Source organism: Oncorhynchus mykiss, chromosome 1 (genome assembly GCF_013265735.2).
Source record: "Oncorhynchus mykiss isolate Arlee chromosome 1, USDA_OmykA_1.1, whole genome shotgun sequence".
NCBI lineage: Eukaryota > Metazoa > Chordata > Actinopteri > Salmoniformes > Salmonidae > Oncorhynchus > Oncorhynchus mykiss.
The window spans coordinates 53,660,078-53,678,728 of record NC_048565.1 but is presented as its reverse complement, the minus strand read 5'-3'; the positions used below and the strand labels follow the sequence as shown (position 1 = coordinate 53,678,728).

Genomic DNA, 18,651 nt, shown 5'->3' with positions numbered 1-18,651 from the left:
ATTTGTACAGTAGGAGAAATTGCACACAAAAGGTATCAGTGTTTACCATCATACTGTACGTAATGAATAAAAATAATCTTTATAATTTGTATTTTGATGACATATGTACCTTTGGGTTGAGTCCACAGAGAGAGCTGAATCTTCCTCTCTTCTTTTCCTTTCTACCAGTTGTTGGAAGCCCAGAATTACCTACCTCGTCACTGCCAAGTGCATTGTGTGATGACAACTGGGTCATGGAGGGAGGTGAAGAGCTAGCCTCATTGCATTTAGTTAGTAGTTCCCTAGTTAATGATTTGACCAGGGCATCGTCAAATGCATAATCCGTTGACTTCATTGCAACCTGGAGCATCTTCTCTGACCCAAATTCTTGAAGAAGCCCCTTGTAGACAGCCTTGAAAATCTTTTTGATTTTCAGATTCTGGGGGTAGGCTTGAGTTGGTTCAAGGCCTGAGGTGCCACAGAACTCAGACAGAATCCTCTTTGTGAGAACTCTTGATGTTTCACCAATGTCAGAGGATTCCAGTAATGTGATAGGGGTGATCATTGACAGCAATCTAACAATCAGTAAAAGTACCAAAGAGGTGTAGTCATTGCTAGTGGAGTCAAATGATGCATGTGTATCAGAGTCCATGGCTGATGGAGTTGATGGATACACAGAGACACTACACATCTCCAGATCTTTGTTGTCCATCTTGGATTCCACCTCTCCTAAAACTTGAATATCCACAGTTCCACCGTTGTGTGTGCTGCTGCTGCCAGACAGAGAGGTTCTAGGCAATGATTTGGCACTAGACTGACGGCTAGTGGTCATGAGAGCCGGTCTGTCAGAGTCAAGTGTTCCAGCATCAGTTGGGGACAACCCATTGATTATGTTCATCAACTCTGATAATTCTTCTGATGAACTGGAGGCCACAGAACAGGTATCCATGACCTGATTGACCATTATATTGGTGAAAAGGCTCTTTGTGTCACAGTAAACCTGTGAGGAACTAATGGAGATGGCAGAAGAGCTCGGGATAAGCTGACTTGTGTCCTGCAGAGAACCATCAGAGATGACAGTTTGGCAGAAATCGGATCCTTGTGATGGTGGAGGAAGCCAGAAGACAATCTGCTGTAGCAGACGTTTTATTGACTCCGTAGCAAAGGAGTACACAAGGTCAGATGGAAACTCCCTGGATTCTTCAGAAGCATTCAATCCTGTCTTCAGCTTCAAAAGAATAGAGTCAGACACGCTCTTGCCAGCTGGCACAAAAAGAGCCTGGGGGGTGTTGTGACTTTTTATGAGCTCATAAACTTTGTCAGTGAGCTCATGTGAGAAGTTCTGAAGACCGTCCCTGGGGCTGAGTCTCGCAAGTCTTCTTGTAAAAGAAGTGACATCATCTGCAGTTGCTATGTGTTCCGTATCTTTTCTTGGAATGACCTCCATAACAGTGTTAACTATGGCAGAAATGGTTTGCCTTGTGTAATTTGTTGACCCTTGTGAATGAGTTGAGGAGTCACTCATATCAATGACCGAACTCCTAATGATAGGACAATAGATTTCAACAGGCCACTCATTGGGGACTGGAGTGCCTGGAAGAGAATTTGTAAAATCACTCTGGGACCCTCTGGTCATGGCAGAGGTGATGGACAGGGAGGACTTTGAGGAGGATGGCCGGTGTATCTCATTTCCATCAGTTCTCACCATGTCAACATCCTCCAACATGGAGCCCACGATGGAACAAGTCAAGAGGCCTTTCTCTGAGGTGCTCATCCTCTCTGACATAGACACTCTGCTCTGGATTGTCATCAGAGTCTGACTAATTAAGGTTTTGGAATAATTTACCATGCTGGTCTGGCTGCCTTCATGTTCACTGTAAGTCATTTGTGTAGAAGTAGCTGTTCTGCATATGGATTTGGCATGTTTGGGGGCCTCAACCACATTGTCTAGGAGGACCGGTTGTTGCTGGGCAAAAAAATCCTTGACCTTGGTGAACACATTGTTGAACAGGTTAACAGTGCCTGGCCAAATGATCTTTCCTTTCACATTGGCCCCGTTGTGAACACTGACAGGAAGGGTTGAAGCTGACAGGGATCTCTCTAACTGGCCAGACACTGAAGCATCAGACATTTTAGTCATCTGGGTGAAGCTATTAAGGTCTTTAGTGATGCTTATGACAATGTTGGATGCTGCAGAATTGGTGTGCAGAGAAGAGGTGAACAAAGATGGAGTTCCACTCTTCTGAAGGATTTTGACATCACTTTCATTACTGGACTCTACACTTCTACCATCAAGGTTGGTATTTACAATGCCAATTAACCCTGATTGAAGGATCCCACCAGCCATATGTGAGGCTTTAGTTTGAAACTCCTCAGTACATAGTTTGTCAAAGGCTGTGGATTTAAGACTTCTAGAGGATGCCTCCTCCTCAATATTGTTGATCTCACCATGCAAATTGTCCTGTGTATTGACAGCATAGTCATAAACAAATAAATATGATTTGGAGGCGGCAAGGACGTCAATCTGAGAAACAACGGCATCCAAAAGCTTGGACAGGTCTTCTGTATCTCCTTTTAGGCTAGATATGCATTCCTCCATGGATTCCTCGGAGTGATACACAGTGAGGATCTGACTAATGACCTCCTTGGTACAGGTTTGAAGGTCTGCTTGGATTTCAAGAGAATCACTACTACAAGTCACCTGAGAATCTAAACTTTCACTAGGAGCCTGTTTGAGAGTCTCATTATGTATTGGTGTAACACCATCGATGACCTTTACAGAGTCTTGGCAGGGAGTGAGAAACCACCTCAGCATTTCTCGAAATCTATGATATATAATACGAGCAGCAGAAAGGGTGCTCACTTTTGACATTTTGAAATTTTCAGAGTCATGTGCCTGCATGGACTGAACAATAGTCTCCACATCTGTTACAAAAGTGTCCAGCAATTTAGATGCTTCCGAGTCTCCCAGTAAGCTGTTTGTAAAGGGGTTGACAGATCTCAGAGCTTCACTCACTGCCTTTCTAGCCTTTGTCTGGAAAGACACACTGGAGAGTTTCTTCATATTTATAACTGGAAGACTCTGGGTAGATTCACTGTTGGTGGTGCTGTCCTGCAGACCAAGTGGAAAAGTGAGATGGGAGAGACATTGTTCACTGTCTAACAACTCAGATGGTGAGGCGGAACAAGAACTGGTGAAATCATTCAAGTCAGACATGATGCCATCCACAAATAGAATGGCCTCCAGAGACTCTTCAGAATCACACTCTCCAACAGAAGATGAGAACTTCTCCATCACCTCAGTCTTATACAAGACTAGAACCTGGCTGGCAATCGCTTTTGCGGTGTCAAGGAGAACTTGGTCTTGCAAATACTTTTTGAGAGCCAAGAGAGGTTTTGGGGTCTCACTTTGTCCTTTTTGTTCATTCATAGATGAGGAGGTTATTAAAAGTGGTTTACAAGAAATGGAGTCCGATGTGTCAGCCTCACCATTACTGGAATGACCGATGTCCAGGCACAAAGTTGGAACCATTGTGAAAGAATCTTTTGTGCTCTCCACAAATGTACTTGCGAGATCCCCTTTTTCTGGACAGGTAAGGAGCCTCTTCAGCGTATTTTTCATGTCGTAGTAACAACCAACAGTGTAAGACCAGATCTTACTTTGATGGTTTTCAAGAAGGATCTGCTCACTCTGTGCAGGGGAGCAGGATGCCCTGATAGACTGGGTAAGATTGTCCATGTCTGAAACAAAGGTACTTACCAACTCAGAAGCCTCAGGGTCAATCATAAGGTCTCTGATCTCACCTATCCTAGGAGTTGGACTAGATGATGTAGTGCCAGAACAACATGATGCACAACCCCTGAATCTTTTAACGATCTCCCGGATCGATTCAGTGGCCTTGGTCTGAAACTCCTCAGTGAGTAGCCTGTCCATACTTTGTGTTGACAGACAAAGACTAGATTTGGTACCTTTGATATTGAGGTTGCTCTCTCCTTGTTTTAGCATCTCCTCAGGACTTTTACAAGCTTCAAGCCTCTTCATATGGTCAGCAACAACACAAAGCAGTTCCCTCTTGTCGGGTTCATTTTCCTCCTTATTGCTGAAGTTCAAAACAGTGCCACTGAGGGCTGTCATGACCTGTCCTGTTAAATGTGTCATATCCACCTCAACACCATCCTCTCTGAGAACAACACTCTGCTCAACACTCTTCCCATTAATGTACATCTGAAGTATGTTGGAAATGCCAGACACCATCTCCTCAACCACCTTGGTGCTGGAGACACCACCACTGGCAAAAATGACAGGGGACATTCGCCCAGAGATGGGAGTTTGGATGGCCACAGAGATGATGGAATTTACTTTCTTTGACACTTCTCCAACAATAACCCGGGATAGACTTTGAGTGTCTACCTGGCCCTCTCTTTGGATACAGAGGACATTGTTCAGCGACTCTTTGAAGGAATCCTGGACACCAGTGAGGAGACTGTCCTCAGTGATCCCAAAAAAGTCACTGAGTGGCTCAGATGAAATAGACTCACCATCTCCCTGAGTATTTGGCAACAATGTCTGAGACCTTTGAGAATACAAAGCAAACAATACAGCATTCCATATTCAATAGTGGATACTGTAGTCACATTAATGCATAATTCAGTAATCAATTAAATTGGTCATTAAGAGTAAACTGTAACACAGATAACAAAACATATTTTCACAAAATGGGTTATGAATAGTTATGAAACCGAATGACTGAACATACCCATTACGAGAGGAGCTTGATTTGGCCGTGCAAGACCTTGAGGATTTGCTGCTGCCTCTCTTGCGAACCTTCAGGTTTGTGCTAGAGGATCTCTCTGATTCTGTCAGAGACTTGCCGGATACTGGAGACACATGGCTGTATATCCGTACAAAACGGAAAATTGCAGGGATGATGACCTCCAGGATGGCCTCAGATACAAACCGCACAATCTCCAGGCACATCTCTGCAAGCAATGCCCTCATCACCTGTAGGATTCGAAACAGTGTAGGTAGATTACGCATAGCCGGGCTCTGAAACCAAGCTCCTCAAAGAGATACCAACAATCTCACATAAGTTCATGAGAATCATGAAAGTGGCATACATTGGAAAGCATGAAAAGCAGTAGGCTACTAAAAAGCTCTTTGTATATAACTGTTTGTGATAATGTGGATGATACTGTAGATAGATAAAAGGCTTGTATCTAATTTTCTTGAAACATCTATTAATATACAGTGCCTTGCGAAAGTATTCGGCCCCCTTGAACTTTGCGACCTTTTGCCACATTTCAGGCTCCAAACATAAAGATATAAAACTGTATTTTTTTGTGAAGAATCAACAACAAGTGGGACACAATCATGAAGTGGAACGACATTTATTGGATATTTCAAACTTTTTTAACAAATCAAAAACTGAAAAATTGGGCGTGCAAAATTATTCAGCCCCCTTAAGTTAATACTTTGTAGCGCCACCTTTTGCTGCGATTACAGCTGTAAGTCGCTTGGGGTATGTCTCTATCAGTTTTGCACATCGAGAGACTGACATTTTTTCCCAATCCTCCTTGCAAAACAGCTCGAGCTCAGTGAGGTTGGATGGAGAGCATTTGTGAACAGCAGTTTTCAGTTATTTCCACAGATTCTCGATTGGATTCAGGTCTGGACTTTGACTTGGCCATTCTAACACCTGGATATGTTTATTTTTGAACCATTCCATTGTAGATTTTGCTTTATGTTTTGGATCATTGTCTTGTTGGAAGACAAATCTCCGTCCCAGTCTCAGGTCTTTTGCAGACTCCATCAGGTTTTCTTCCAGAATGGTCCTGTATTTGGCTCCATCCATCTTCCCATCAATTTTAACCATCTTCCCTGTCCCTGCTGAAGAAAAGCAGGCCCAAACCATGATGCTGCCACCACCATGTTTGACAGTGGGGATGGTGTTCAGCTGTGTTGCTTTTACGCCAAACATAACGTTTTGCATTGTTGCCAAAAAGTTCAATTTTGGTTTCATCTGACCAGAGCACCTTCTTCCACATGTTTGGTGTGTCTCCCAGGTGGCTTGTGGCAACCTTTAAACAACACTTTTTATGGATATCTTTAAGAAATGGCTTTCTTCTTGCCACTCTTCCATAAAGGCCAGATTTGTGCAATATACGACTGATTGTTGTCCTATGGACAGAGTCTCCCACCTCAGCTGTAGATCTCTGCAGTTCATCCAGAGTGATCATGGGCCTCTTGGCTGCATCTCTGATCAGTCTTCTCCTTGTATGAGCTGAAAGTTTAGAGGGACGGCCAGGTCTTGGTAGATTTGCAGTGGTCTGATACTCCTTCCATTTCAATATTATCGCTTGCACAGTGCTCCTTGGGATGTTTAAAGCTTGGGAAATCTTTTTGTATCCAAATCCGGCTTTAAACTTCTTCACAACAGTATCTCGGACCTGCCTGGTGTGTTCCTTGTTCTTCATGATGCTCGCTGCGCTTTTAACGGACCTCTGAGACTATCACAGTGCAGGTGCATTTATACGGAGACTTGATTACACACAGCTGGATTGTATTTATCATCATTAGTCATTTAGGTCAACATTGGATCATTCAGAGATCCTCACTGAACTTCTGGAGAGAGTTTGCTGCACTGAAAGTAAAGGGGCTGAATAATTTTGCACGCCCAATTTTTCAGTTTTAGATTTGTTAAAAAAGTTTGAAATATCCAATAAATGTCGTTCCACTTCATGATTGTGTCCCACTTGTTGTTGATTCTTCACAAAAAAATACAGTTTTATATCTTTATGTTTGAAGCCTGAAATGTGGCAAAAAGTTGCAAAGTTCAAGGGGGCCGAATACTTTCGCAAGGCACTGTATCTATGAATAATTTTCAAGGTTAAGGGACTTACAGGGTCCATCCTGCCAATGCTTAACTGCCTCCATTGCCTTTCGGAGATAATTAGATGTTTTTAGCACCAAAAAGCACACCAACACACATACAATTTATAAAATCATTGCATTCAAATACTACAACAGAAGTTTAGACATACTCCTCAGTAAGTTTTTCCAGAAACCGGATGATAACCGGGTTGAAAGCATCCGGATTGATTGGCGGGAGGTCAAGAGCCCTGGTCTGACAGGCCCTGGAGACACACTCATTAGATTGTCCCTGGTGAGATGTCCCCTGAACTGTCATCCCAGAGAATTCCACAGATGTAGAGGGACCTGTGTGCAAAGCAGCATTCACCAAGGTAAAGAAGTCAGAAAACATGTAACCTTCTAAGGCAAGTATGTATTAGCCAATTTTGTGTACTTTGTGAAGATAAGTACCCAACAAAGGATTATGCACTCTGCTATTAGTCCTCTGCTCAATAGATGTCCATACTAAATCACATTTACATGCAAAAGGATTACATTCAGTGAAATTAGAGTTTAATTTATGACCTGCATCTGTATCAGTGATCTGCTCCACTTTGTTTCTCTTGGTCCTCTTGGTCTAAAAAGACAATGCAGTCAATGATATATACGTAGATACTGTATGAAGCCATTCCAATACAGCCCTTTGAGTAGAGCAAGGGTAAGAATGATTATAGGGCTGTCCCCGACGAAAAAAAATATTTATAGACCGAGAGACATCCTGTTCTAATGTTAAAATGTATTTTTCCATATCAGACACACCCTATGTGTTTGAATACAATCACCTACATAGGCACTGAGCTTGTCTGATGCTTTAAGCACACTGTTTTATTAAATAATTAAGACACACAAATGACTCAAAAAAGAGCCCGATGGTGACACTGTATTATTACAGCATAGCAAAGATTAAAAACAGCCGAATCTGTGAAATTGCTTAATTCAACATTTAGCCGGTGCAATGAGGCTTGGTGCTCACAGAATCAGTAGGCTATTAAACAAATACTCAAACAGGCAACAGAAGCTATATCTGTCTTATTTCTGTATACATGTATGCAGTACCAGTCAAAGGTTTGGACACACCTACTCATTCAATGATTTTCTATATTTGCACTATTTTCTACATTGTAGAATAGTAGTGAAGACATCAAAACTATGAAATAACATATATGGAATCATGTAGGTACCAAAAAGTGTTAAACAAATCAAAATATATTTTATATTTGAGATTCTTCAAAGTAGCCATCCTTTGCCTTGATGGCAGCTTTGCACACTCTTGGCATTCTCTCAACCAGCTTCACCTGGAATGCTTTTCCAACAGTCTTGAAGGAGTTCCCACATATTCTGAGAACTTATTGGCTGCTTTTCCTTCACTCTGCGGCCCAATTCATCCCAAAACATCTCAATTGGGTTGAGGTTGGGTGATTGTGGATGTTAGGTCATCTGATGCAGCCCTCCATCACTCTCCTTCTTGGTCAAATAGCTCTTACACAGCCTGGAGATGTGTTGGGTAATTGTCCTGTTGAAAAACAAATGATGGTCCCACTAAACGCAAACCTGATGGGATGGCGTATCACTGCAGAATACTATGGTAGCCATGTTGGTTAAGTGTGCCTTGAATTCTAAATAAATCACAGACAGTGTCACCAGCAAAGCACCCCCACACCTCCTCCATGCTTCATGGTGGGAACCACACATGTGGAGATCATCTGAACACCTCCTCTCACAAAGACATTGTTGGAATTTGGACTCATCAGACCAAAGGACAGATTTCCACCCATCTAATGTCCATTGCTCGTGTTTCTTGGTCCAAGCAAATCTCTTCTTCTTATTGGTGTCCTTCAGTAGTGCTTTCTTCGCAGAAATTTGACCATGAAGGCCTAATTCACACAGTCTCCTCTGAACAATTGATGTTGAGATGTGTCTGTGACTTGAACTCTGTGAAGCATTTATTTGGGCTGCAATGTGAGGTGCAGTTAACTCTAATGAACTTATCCTCTGCAGCCAAGTTAACTCTGGGTCTTCCTTTCCTTTGGCGGCCCTCATGAGAGCCAGTTTCATCATAGCGCTTGATGGTTTTTGCGACTTGATGGTTTTTGCACTTGCACAATTTTTCGGATTGACTGACCTTCATGTCTTAAAGTAATGACGGTTGTTTCTCTTTGCTTATTTGAGCTGTTCTTGCCATAATATGGACTTGGTCTTTTACCAAATAGGGCTATCTTCTGTATACCAACCCTACCTTGTCACAACACAACTGATTGGCTCAAATGCATTAAGAAGGAAAGAAATTCCTTTACTTAATTTTTAACAAGGCACACCTGTTAATTTATTAAATGCATTCCAGGTGACTACCTCATGAAGCTGGTTGAGAGAATGCCAAGAGTGTGCAAAGCTGTGATTAAGGCAAAGGGTGACTACTTTGAAGAATCTCAAATATAAAATAGATTTTGATTTGGTTAACACTTTTTTGATACCTACATGATTCCATATGTGCTATTTCATAGTTTTGATGTCTTCACTATTATTCTACAATGTAGAAAATAGTCAAAATAAAGAAAAACCCCTTTGACTGGTAATATATATATATATATATATATATATATATATATATATATATATATATGGATGATTTACAAAGCCAGGCACATTTAACAATTAGGCTATTAATTATAGACCTAATTTAGTTGGTTTTCCTCTCTCCTCAATTTTCTTAGACAATTAGGCTAAGGCAAGGTCTGTTTCCCCATCTCTACTGCTGCTGCCTCTGCAGCATTGTTCTCAATCCCAATATGCTGGTTAACTTTGCTATTATGCACATAGCAACATAGGAAAGGGTGGCAATTCTACGGAGCACTGAAGAGTATGTTTCAGAACCACGGACAGCGACCGTATCCAATGCAGGAGAAAGCGCATTTGCTATAAAATAATATTTGATTTATTAGTGTTGCACCATTATTTTAACATAATATAACCATATACAATTTCAGTATCACTTCTTAGCGGGATGGACTGTGCCATCCCTGTGGCCTCGGCAATGGATTAGTCAACTGAGACAGGCGCGAATCAGACAGGTGTCCAAGTGCACCTTGAAGAAAAAAAACTTTTGCGACTGCTCAACTTAAGAAATCCCAGTCAACCAACAGCCTATTGACCAAACTGTCGAACAAATGGGGTCAGCCCTCGATTTACTATTAGGAGATAAAAGGGTATTGCATGGGCAATTTACCTTCCTCAGAACAACATGCTGTAGGGGCAGGTTATAGATATGAAAGATATCTTGGCTCAATCTATTCCCTTACCTTGACTTTTTTTCTCTTCACGGCATCCGGCTCCATCTGAGGCAGGGGATCCTTCTTCACCTCATCCTCATCTTCATCATTCTGATTATCAACAAAATCTATCTCAGCTGCATCAGTATCAGTGCTCTGTTCAACTGTGGGCCTGTTGGCACTGGTCTTCCTCTTGGTCTAAAAAGACAATAGCCAATGACATACTATGTTGCCGTTGCTATACAGGCCTTTGAGAAGAGCTACAGTAAACAATTGGTGATTGAATATTAAGAGATGGAAGCCTGTTGTAATGACAATTTACCTTCCAACCTCACAACATGTTATATGGCATATTGGACAGGTTTAAAGTGTGGACAGGTAAGACCCCAGATTTCCCTTTCTCTCCTCAGTCTATTCTCTCACCTTAACTTTTCTCCTTGTCACAGCCTTCAGCTCGATCTGAGGCAGGGGATCCTTCACTTCACTATCTTCTGGATAGTTTAAACCCAGGATATCATTCTTCATTTTCTGGACTTGACCTTCCAAACTTTGATGATCATGTGGATCATCCTCATTTAAACTCTGATTGGAAAAAATGAGACCATTCTTTAAATGCTTGTGGATATGGACAATATACCACAGCTAAGAGCTGTTCTTACACATGACACAACGCACAGTTATTATAAACTGGTTACCAACTTAATTAGAAAAGTACAAATAAATGTTTTGTCATACCCGTGGTATATGCTCTGATATACCACAGCTTTCAGCCAATCAGCATTCAGGGCTCAAAACACCCAGTTTATAATGGCCAATATTTAGTTTTTTAAAGAACAGGTTTTCTCTATAAATCCACATAGATCATATTGCCTGATATCAAGATTCGTAATTAATGCGTTATGGAGTCACCTATTATTATAATAATTTAGGTAGAATTATGATAAATAGCCTACTGCTGTTATCTTTGCAAGGATCATATTTCAAATCAAATCAATTTTATTTATATAGCCCTTCTTGCATCAGCTGATATCTCAAAGTGCTGTACAGAAACCCAGCCTAAAACCCCAAACAGCAAGCAATGCAGGTGTAGAAGCACGGTTTGATGTATAACAAGTCCCATAGGTTATTATAATGCATAATTTTTTTTACAATATTAAAAATGATAATATTAGCGGTACAATAATTAACATTAGCCCACACCGCCACCCAGCTGCCACTACTTGCGGCATCCCTATCGGCATGTCCTGCATAAAAAAAGACGGTGCAGCGGTTCCTGCACCACTGCATGGGGCTTCTCTGTTAGCAATTCATAGGCTTACCTTATTATCCTCCATGGTTAAAGTGTATGGCTGGAGCCTATGTTCCCATCATGTAAAACTTTACCAAGTGATTACCAGAGATAAACTACCGCATTTTATACGGTAACTCAGCCAACGTCATAATGTGAATGCACTTTTACGTAATAAAACAACTTCAGGGATGATCTGTCAATCAATGCAATCAGCGACGCAATACTGGATCCCAAATACCACTAAAAAGACCACTCGAAACAATCACTACTGGTGTATTATCTACGTTTCCGTTTTTTTGTACAATAATGTGATAAGACAACAAATAAATAATGCTACCAATGATGAGCAATACATAACATTGTAAATAAGAATGTGTTCTTAACTGACTTGCCTAGTTAAATAAGGATAAATCATTTTTTTAAATAACAAATCAAATGCAGTAATTTGAAAAAAACTCTTGAGGGCGACTACGAACCAGTTTTGAGTAAACGAGGACAGAAGCATGCCATGTGTTGTTGGGTTAGAGGCGAAGATTCATAGTTGAAATGAGAAAAGAGGGTGGCGCACGCAGAAATACGAGTGGTTCACCGTAGTGGCAGCAAAATAAACTTCAGAGAGCCAGTTATTACAAATGACATGAGCTAAACCTGAATTAACTGTGTCACAAGTATGGCATGGATGCAACATGTAGCCCTGGCTAGCTACTGTGGCTAGCACGTTAGCTAACGTGTTACTGTATAGCTAGCTACAACATAAGTATTCTAATCTTGAGAGAAACGTACCGTTGGCTATTGTTGTCTGTGGTCCTGTAGCTCAGTTGGTACAGCATGGCGCTTGCAACGCAAGAATTATGAATTCGATTCCCGGGAGCACCCATACGTAAAATGTGTATGTGCATGGCCATTGCTTCGTCCCACAACGAGCTACTGTTGATACAGACGACTCGTTGCAGAAGCTTCGGTCCTTGATCAACCAACTCAAATGAAAATAACGTTTCCACTTAACAGCGGCATATTCCGTATCTCTAGGAACAATACTTTGCGGGAAAGCGCAAGCATGATCGTAGCTAAATCGCTTTGGGTAAAAGTTATTACTAAATGGTTTATACACAGAACCAGTGCAGTGGTGGAAACAGTACCCAAATGTCATACATGACTGAGTCATTTTCTATTAAGGTAAATTTACTTTTAACTCAAGTTAAAGTCACCCAGTAAAATAGAGTAATAGTCTAAAAGTATTTGGATTTAAATATACTTAACTATCAAAAATGTAATTGGATAAAATATACTTATAAACCTATAAATCATTTACATTTCCTTATATTAATAAGCAAACCAGACGGCACCATGTTTTTTTTCTTTCATTTATGGATAGCCAGGGGCTCCAACACTGACATAATTTTCAAATTAAGCCGATATATATTAAAATGTTAGATTACAACATTGTGCAAGTTTTGTCCATTGTGCCAATGAAGCTGTTCTTATGCTACACCCTCGGGAGTGTGGTGTCAGGAAAATAACCTCAAGCTCAACAAAACAAAGGAGATGATCGTGGACTACAGGAAACAGCAGAGGGAGCACCCCTCCTATCCACATCAACAGGACAGTAGTGGAGAAGTGGAAAGTTTAAGTTCCTCAGCGTACACATCACGGACAAATTGAAATCCAATCAAATGTATTTATATAGCCCTTCGTACATCAGCTGATATCTCAAAGTGCTGTACAGAAACCCAGCCTAAAACCCGAAACAGCAAGCAATGCAGGTGTTGAAGCACATTGGCTAGGAAAAACTCCCTAGAAAGGCCAAAACCTAGGAAGAAACCTAGAGAGGAACCAGGCTATAAGGGGTGGCCAGTCCTCTTCTGGCTGTGCCGGGCAGAGATTATAACAGAACATGGCCAAGATGTTCAAATGTTCATAAATGACCACCATGGTCAAATAATAGGTCTGGGACAGGTAGCACGTCCGGTGAACAGGTCAGGATTCCATAGCCGCAGGCAGAACAGATGAAACTGGAGCAGCAGCACGGCCAGGTGGACTGAGGACAGCAAGGAGTCATCATGCCAGGTAGTCCTGAGGCATGGTCCTAGGGCGCAGGTCCTCAGAGAGAGAGAAAAAGAGAGATTTAGAGAGAGCATACTTAAATTCACACAGGACACCAAGACTGAAAAACAGCTTCTATGTCAAGGCCATCAGACTGTTAACCAGCCATCACTAACATTGAGTGGCTGCCGCCAACATACTGACTCAATCTCTAGCCACTTTAATAATTAAAAATTGGATCTAATAAATGCATCACTAGTCACTTTAAACAATGCCACTTTATATAATGTTTACATACCCTACATTACTCATCTCATATGTATATACTGTACTCTATACCATCTACAGCATCTTGCCTATGCCGTTTGTGTAACGGCAGATCTCCTCTTCGTCTGAAGAGGAGTAAGGATCGGACCAAGATGCAGCATGGTAAGTGTTCATGACGATATTTGAATAAAGACAAATGAACACTCAAACAAAAACAATCAACGATAACGTGAAATCTACACACAAAAAAAAAAAAACCAGTACCGTGTGGCAACAAACACACACACAGAGACAAACAACCACAAACCAACAGTGAAACCCAGGCTACCTAAATATGATTCTCAATCAGAGACAACTAACGACAGCTGCCTCTGATTGAGAACCATACTAGGCCGAAACAGAAACCAAACATAGAAAAACAAACATAGACTGCCCACCCCAACTCACGCCCTGACCATACTAAATAAAGACAAAACAAAGGAAATAAAGGTCAGAACGTGAAAGTTTGGCCATCGCTCATCCATATATTTATATGTATATATTCTTATTCATTCCTTTACACTTGTGTGTGTGTAAGGTAGTTGTTGTGAAATTGTTAGATTACTTGTTAGATATTGCTACACTCGCATTAACATCTGCTAACCATGTGTATGTGATTTGATTTGATTGAATGTTTTCCCCATAAAACCTACCACTGCTTTAATTTCTAATTTGATCAGTATTGGTTTATGCTTTGTTAAAATTTGTGTTTAAGCAATAAACAAATTAAAAAAGAAAAAATCTGGTTGAGACTCTGGCGGCTCAGGACAGACGGGAGACTCTGGCAGCACTGGAGAGGACGAAGGCTCTAGCAGCGCTGGACAGGCGGGAACACCTGTAGGCCGAAGACGGAGAGACAGCCTGGTGCGGGGGGCTGCCACCGGAGGGCTGGTGCGTGAAGGTGGCACTGGGTAGACCAGACCATGCAGGCGCACAGGAGCTCTTGAGCACCGAGCCTGCCCAACCTGGTTGAATGCTCCCCGTAGCCAGGCCAGTGCGGTGAAGTGGAATAGCCCGCACTGGGCTGTGCTGGCGAACCGGGGACACCGTGCGTAAGACTGTTGCCATGTACGCCAGCCCGAGGAGACGCACTGGAGACCAGATTCGTACCTGGCTCAATGCCCACTCTAGCCCGGCCGATACGAGGAGCTGGAATGTACCGCACCGGGCTATGCACATAAGCAATAAACAAATACAAAAATAAAAACTCTGGTTGTAAACTGACTGCAGTAGCTATGGTTTTGGTATCGCTCAAGTCATACTGCATGTCATTCCTAAACTGTCTGGATTTTACATTCATTTTGGACCTCCACAAAACTGACACACTAAATCAATAAACTGTTTTTGTACATATTCAAGTAGCGATTCATAACATACAAATACAATCAGTACATGGCTTTCCATTAATTTCTTAAACTCATTGGAAATTAAATGGAATTCAACTATGCTATAATCCCACTGAAACATGAATAAGCCTCATTCAGATGATTTTATATGGTCCTTTACACACCAGCTACGTGGGGAAATTGGATCCTGGCCAAAGCCACAAGTTCATTCAAAAAGTGTGAGACATCTAGGATGAGTTTTTACTATATTAATGTCAACTGCCATATGTTGATGTACATGTCCAACTGGTTTCCTCCTATTTTCAGACTACTGATGCCAGACTAGTGTTTTTATCATGTGGCCACAGATACTCCCCTATTCTGTCAGTGGTTCCAGATCTACAACAGACAACTAACTGTGTGCGCTTAGCATACAGTATTGAGCAATAGAGAAGAAAATTGAACACAAGACCAAAAATATACACCATTTTATTTTTTAAGTGTCTTGTGCCGTCCCAAACAAAGTACAATACAATTGAAATGAAAGCTAAAGGGAATATGCAGTAGGGTCAAGATAAGTTTGACTGGGACTAGGGAAGCATAGGCCATCATGTCTTTAGGAGCTAGTCTTTTTCATTTTTTCCAACCAGGATTTTATTTTTTTTACCTTTATTTAACTAGGCAAGTCAGTTATGAACAAATTCTTATATATTTTTTTATAGACTCTAGTGTGCCTGGTTTGGCCAAAGATTATTACACATTGTGGCCCTCCAGGAAAAATACCAAACTCTCTGAATGTATATGCAGTGGTACATGTCAGTGCCATGAGTTACACTGAGTGTATAAAACATTAAGAACACCTGCTCTTTCCATGACATATGCTGACCAGGTGAATCCATGTTAAAGATATAATCCCTTTTGGATGTCACTAGTTAAATCCACTTAAATCAGTATAGATAAAGGAGGAGGAGACAGGTTAAAAAATATATTGTAAAGCTTGAGACAATTGAGACATGGATTGTGTGTGTGCCATTCAGAGGGTGAATGGGCAAAACAAAATATTTACGTGCCTTTCAACGGGGCATGGTAGTAGGTGCCAGGGGTACCAGTTTGTGTCAAGAACTGCAACACTGCTGGGTTGTTTACGCTCAACAGTTTCCCGTGTGTATCAAGAAAGGTCCACCACTCAAAAGACATACAACCAACTTGACACAACTGTGGGAGCCATTGGAGTCAACATGGGCCGGCATCCCTGTGAATGTTTTGTACACTCAGTACATTAATAGTATTGGTACCGTGTTCTTGCCGTAACCTGTAAAGCTGGAGCAGCCTGCGAGGCAGGGGGAGGTGTAGGTGATGCCGTTGTCTGAACACACAGGGTCCCACTCCCCAGCCAAGCAGGAGCGCTCTCTGTTACACTCTGACAACAGGCTGCCATCGTACACCAGGGGACCTGGGGGACAGAGAAAATGGCTGGTAATAATGATGTTTAAATAATTGTTGCTGGACTATCATTGACACAGGCACAGTAACAAAACAGCCAGGAATCCTGGCTCAGTAACAACCATACTGTATATTCCCACAAGAGGGAGCCCCGGCACAAGCCCATGTGTACTTTAGTCTAACTCACTCATATTCCACTGATCAAAACTTTTGTTTTTATCAACCCACCCACCAACCAACCAATCAGATGTCATATTTACCCATTGTAGGACATGGTCAGACCAGCCACATGAACATTGTCACACTTAGTGCCAGACTGCAGAGGGAGGAGGAGGTAGGCCATGAAGGAGGTGATGAAAGACAGCTGGGCTCCAGACACAACGCCAAGCTTATACCTCTTCATCAGTAGACCTCCCAGGAATATCCCCACTGCACCCACAGGCGGGTTCAACTCACCTGGAAAAGTTATACTCACACATCTTTAGTGCTACCGGTGTGCTGGAGTTTCATTTCCAATCATGTTCAACACACCTACAGGGGTTGGGAGAGAACAAAAAAATTGTAGTTAATGCCATTCAACATCAGTACTGACAGGATGGAACATTTCAGTTGGAACATGTCCAGGTTTCTGTGGATTCGTTGAGACAGGCAGCCCAATTCAGTCATTTTTTTGTTTGTTGAGTAATTGGTATTTTGACCAATCAGATATGCTCTGAAAAAGAGCTGATACGAAAAATATCTAATGTGATTGGTCAAAAGACCAATTAGTGGAAAAAAATATATTAATTGGGCTGCATGTCTAATCGCATCCCTTGTCTCTCTGTCTCAGTCCTTGTATCGATTACAGTGGGCTGAAAAGGATTACTATCAAGAATCGTTACCCCCTACCCGATGTCCGCCGCCTCGGAGTTGACACTAAGAATCCAATTCTTCACCAAACTGGACCTCCGCAACGCTTAAAATCTGGAGAGAATCAGGGAGATGAGAGGAAAATGTCCTTTAACACCCCTAGTGGTCACTGACTATTTAGCCATGACCTTTGGAATATCGAACTCACCAGCAGTCTTTCAGACATTGATCAATGACACTCTTAGGGATATGTTGAACCGGTTCGTCTTTGTTCACCTCGACGATATCCTGATCTTCTCCAAAAACCCCTCCGGAACACGTATGGCCCTGTCCCACCTCACTGAAGCAGGTTTTTGCAGGAATCCTGAGGCTTACAGGGCATTCATAGAGCTCAAGGGACGTTTCAACTCCGGACCCATCCTCGTTCATCCTGATCCTACTCGTCCCTTTGTGTTAGAGGTGGACGCCTCGGACACCGGAGCTGGTGTGGTCCTTTCACAGTGGAAGAAGGAGGACAAGAAACTGCACCCATGCTCCTTTCTCTCCAAGCAGGTCTCGCCAGCGGAAGGCAACTACGATGTAGGCAACTGGCAACATCACACATGCACAATCATACATGTGTATTTTTAAGCATTATTAAGAACTTTGAGTGTGGAACTGCAGGGCGTTTACGCAAATACACATGAATTTCACGTGAACACGGGAAGTGTTCCAAAAACATGTTTTCATGTAATCTTATGTGAAGATAATGTGATAACATGTAAAGCAATGTGATTACATTAAACTACATGTGAAAATGTGATCACGTTGTGTTCCAAAATGTAATTTGTGCTCACATAAAATGTAAGTTGGAATCATGTGGTTTTTCTGTCAGGGTAGGAATATGATGCATTTTGATGTTATGTTTGATGTCACATGATCTTGAAAATGTAATGTTCTTTGAGGTTCTTCCATGTTCCTTTCCATGTATTTTCCCTCAGTCCTTTTCACTTTCCTTGGCAAAACAAGCTCTGTCTCCGTCAATACTTATTCAGAGCCACCATGAATTGATAGCAGCTTCTGATGGATTTTAAACCATTCAACAAATAGTTTTATAATGAAGAGTAGACCCAACTAAACACCCTGGATTCTTTACACACACATTGAAAGGCAAAAATCTCAAATTTGGACTCATCAGACCAAAGGACAGATTTCCACCAAGCAAGTCTCTTCTTAGTATTGGTGTCCATCCTTTAGTAG

General features: G+C 41.7%; 1 protein-coding gene across 10 annotated transcripts in view; it reads right to left on the bottom strand.

Moving 5' to 3' along the window:
* LOC118936380 overlaps positions 1-18,651 on the bottom strand; it is a 72,592-nt gene that overhangs the window by 26,693 nt on the left and 27,248 nt on the right. For 3 of the 10 annotated variants that reach the window (XM_036980232.1, XM_036980210.1, XM_036980221.1), the window contains exons 5-11: positions 10,579-10,737; positions 10,186-10,353; positions 7,415-7,466; positions 7,021-7,195; positions 6,880-6,916; positions 4,737-4,981; positions 110-4,553 (exon numbers count right to left, since the gene is read on the bottom strand). In XM_036980232.1, coding sequence (XP_036836127.1) covers positions 110-4,553; positions 4,737-4,981; positions 6,880-6,916; positions 7,021-7,195; positions 7,415-7,466; positions 10,186-10,353; positions 10,579-10,737 — 5,280 coding nt within the window. Of the gene's footprint in view, positions 1-109; positions 4,554-4,736; positions 4,982-6,879; positions 6,917-7,020; positions 7,196-7,414; positions 7,467-10,185; positions 10,354-10,578; positions 10,738-12,229; positions 12,591-18,651 lie in introns of those variants that run through there. The other 7 variants (XR_005052127.1, XM_036980268.1, XM_036980259.1 and 4 more) reach the window with 5 other exon arrangements.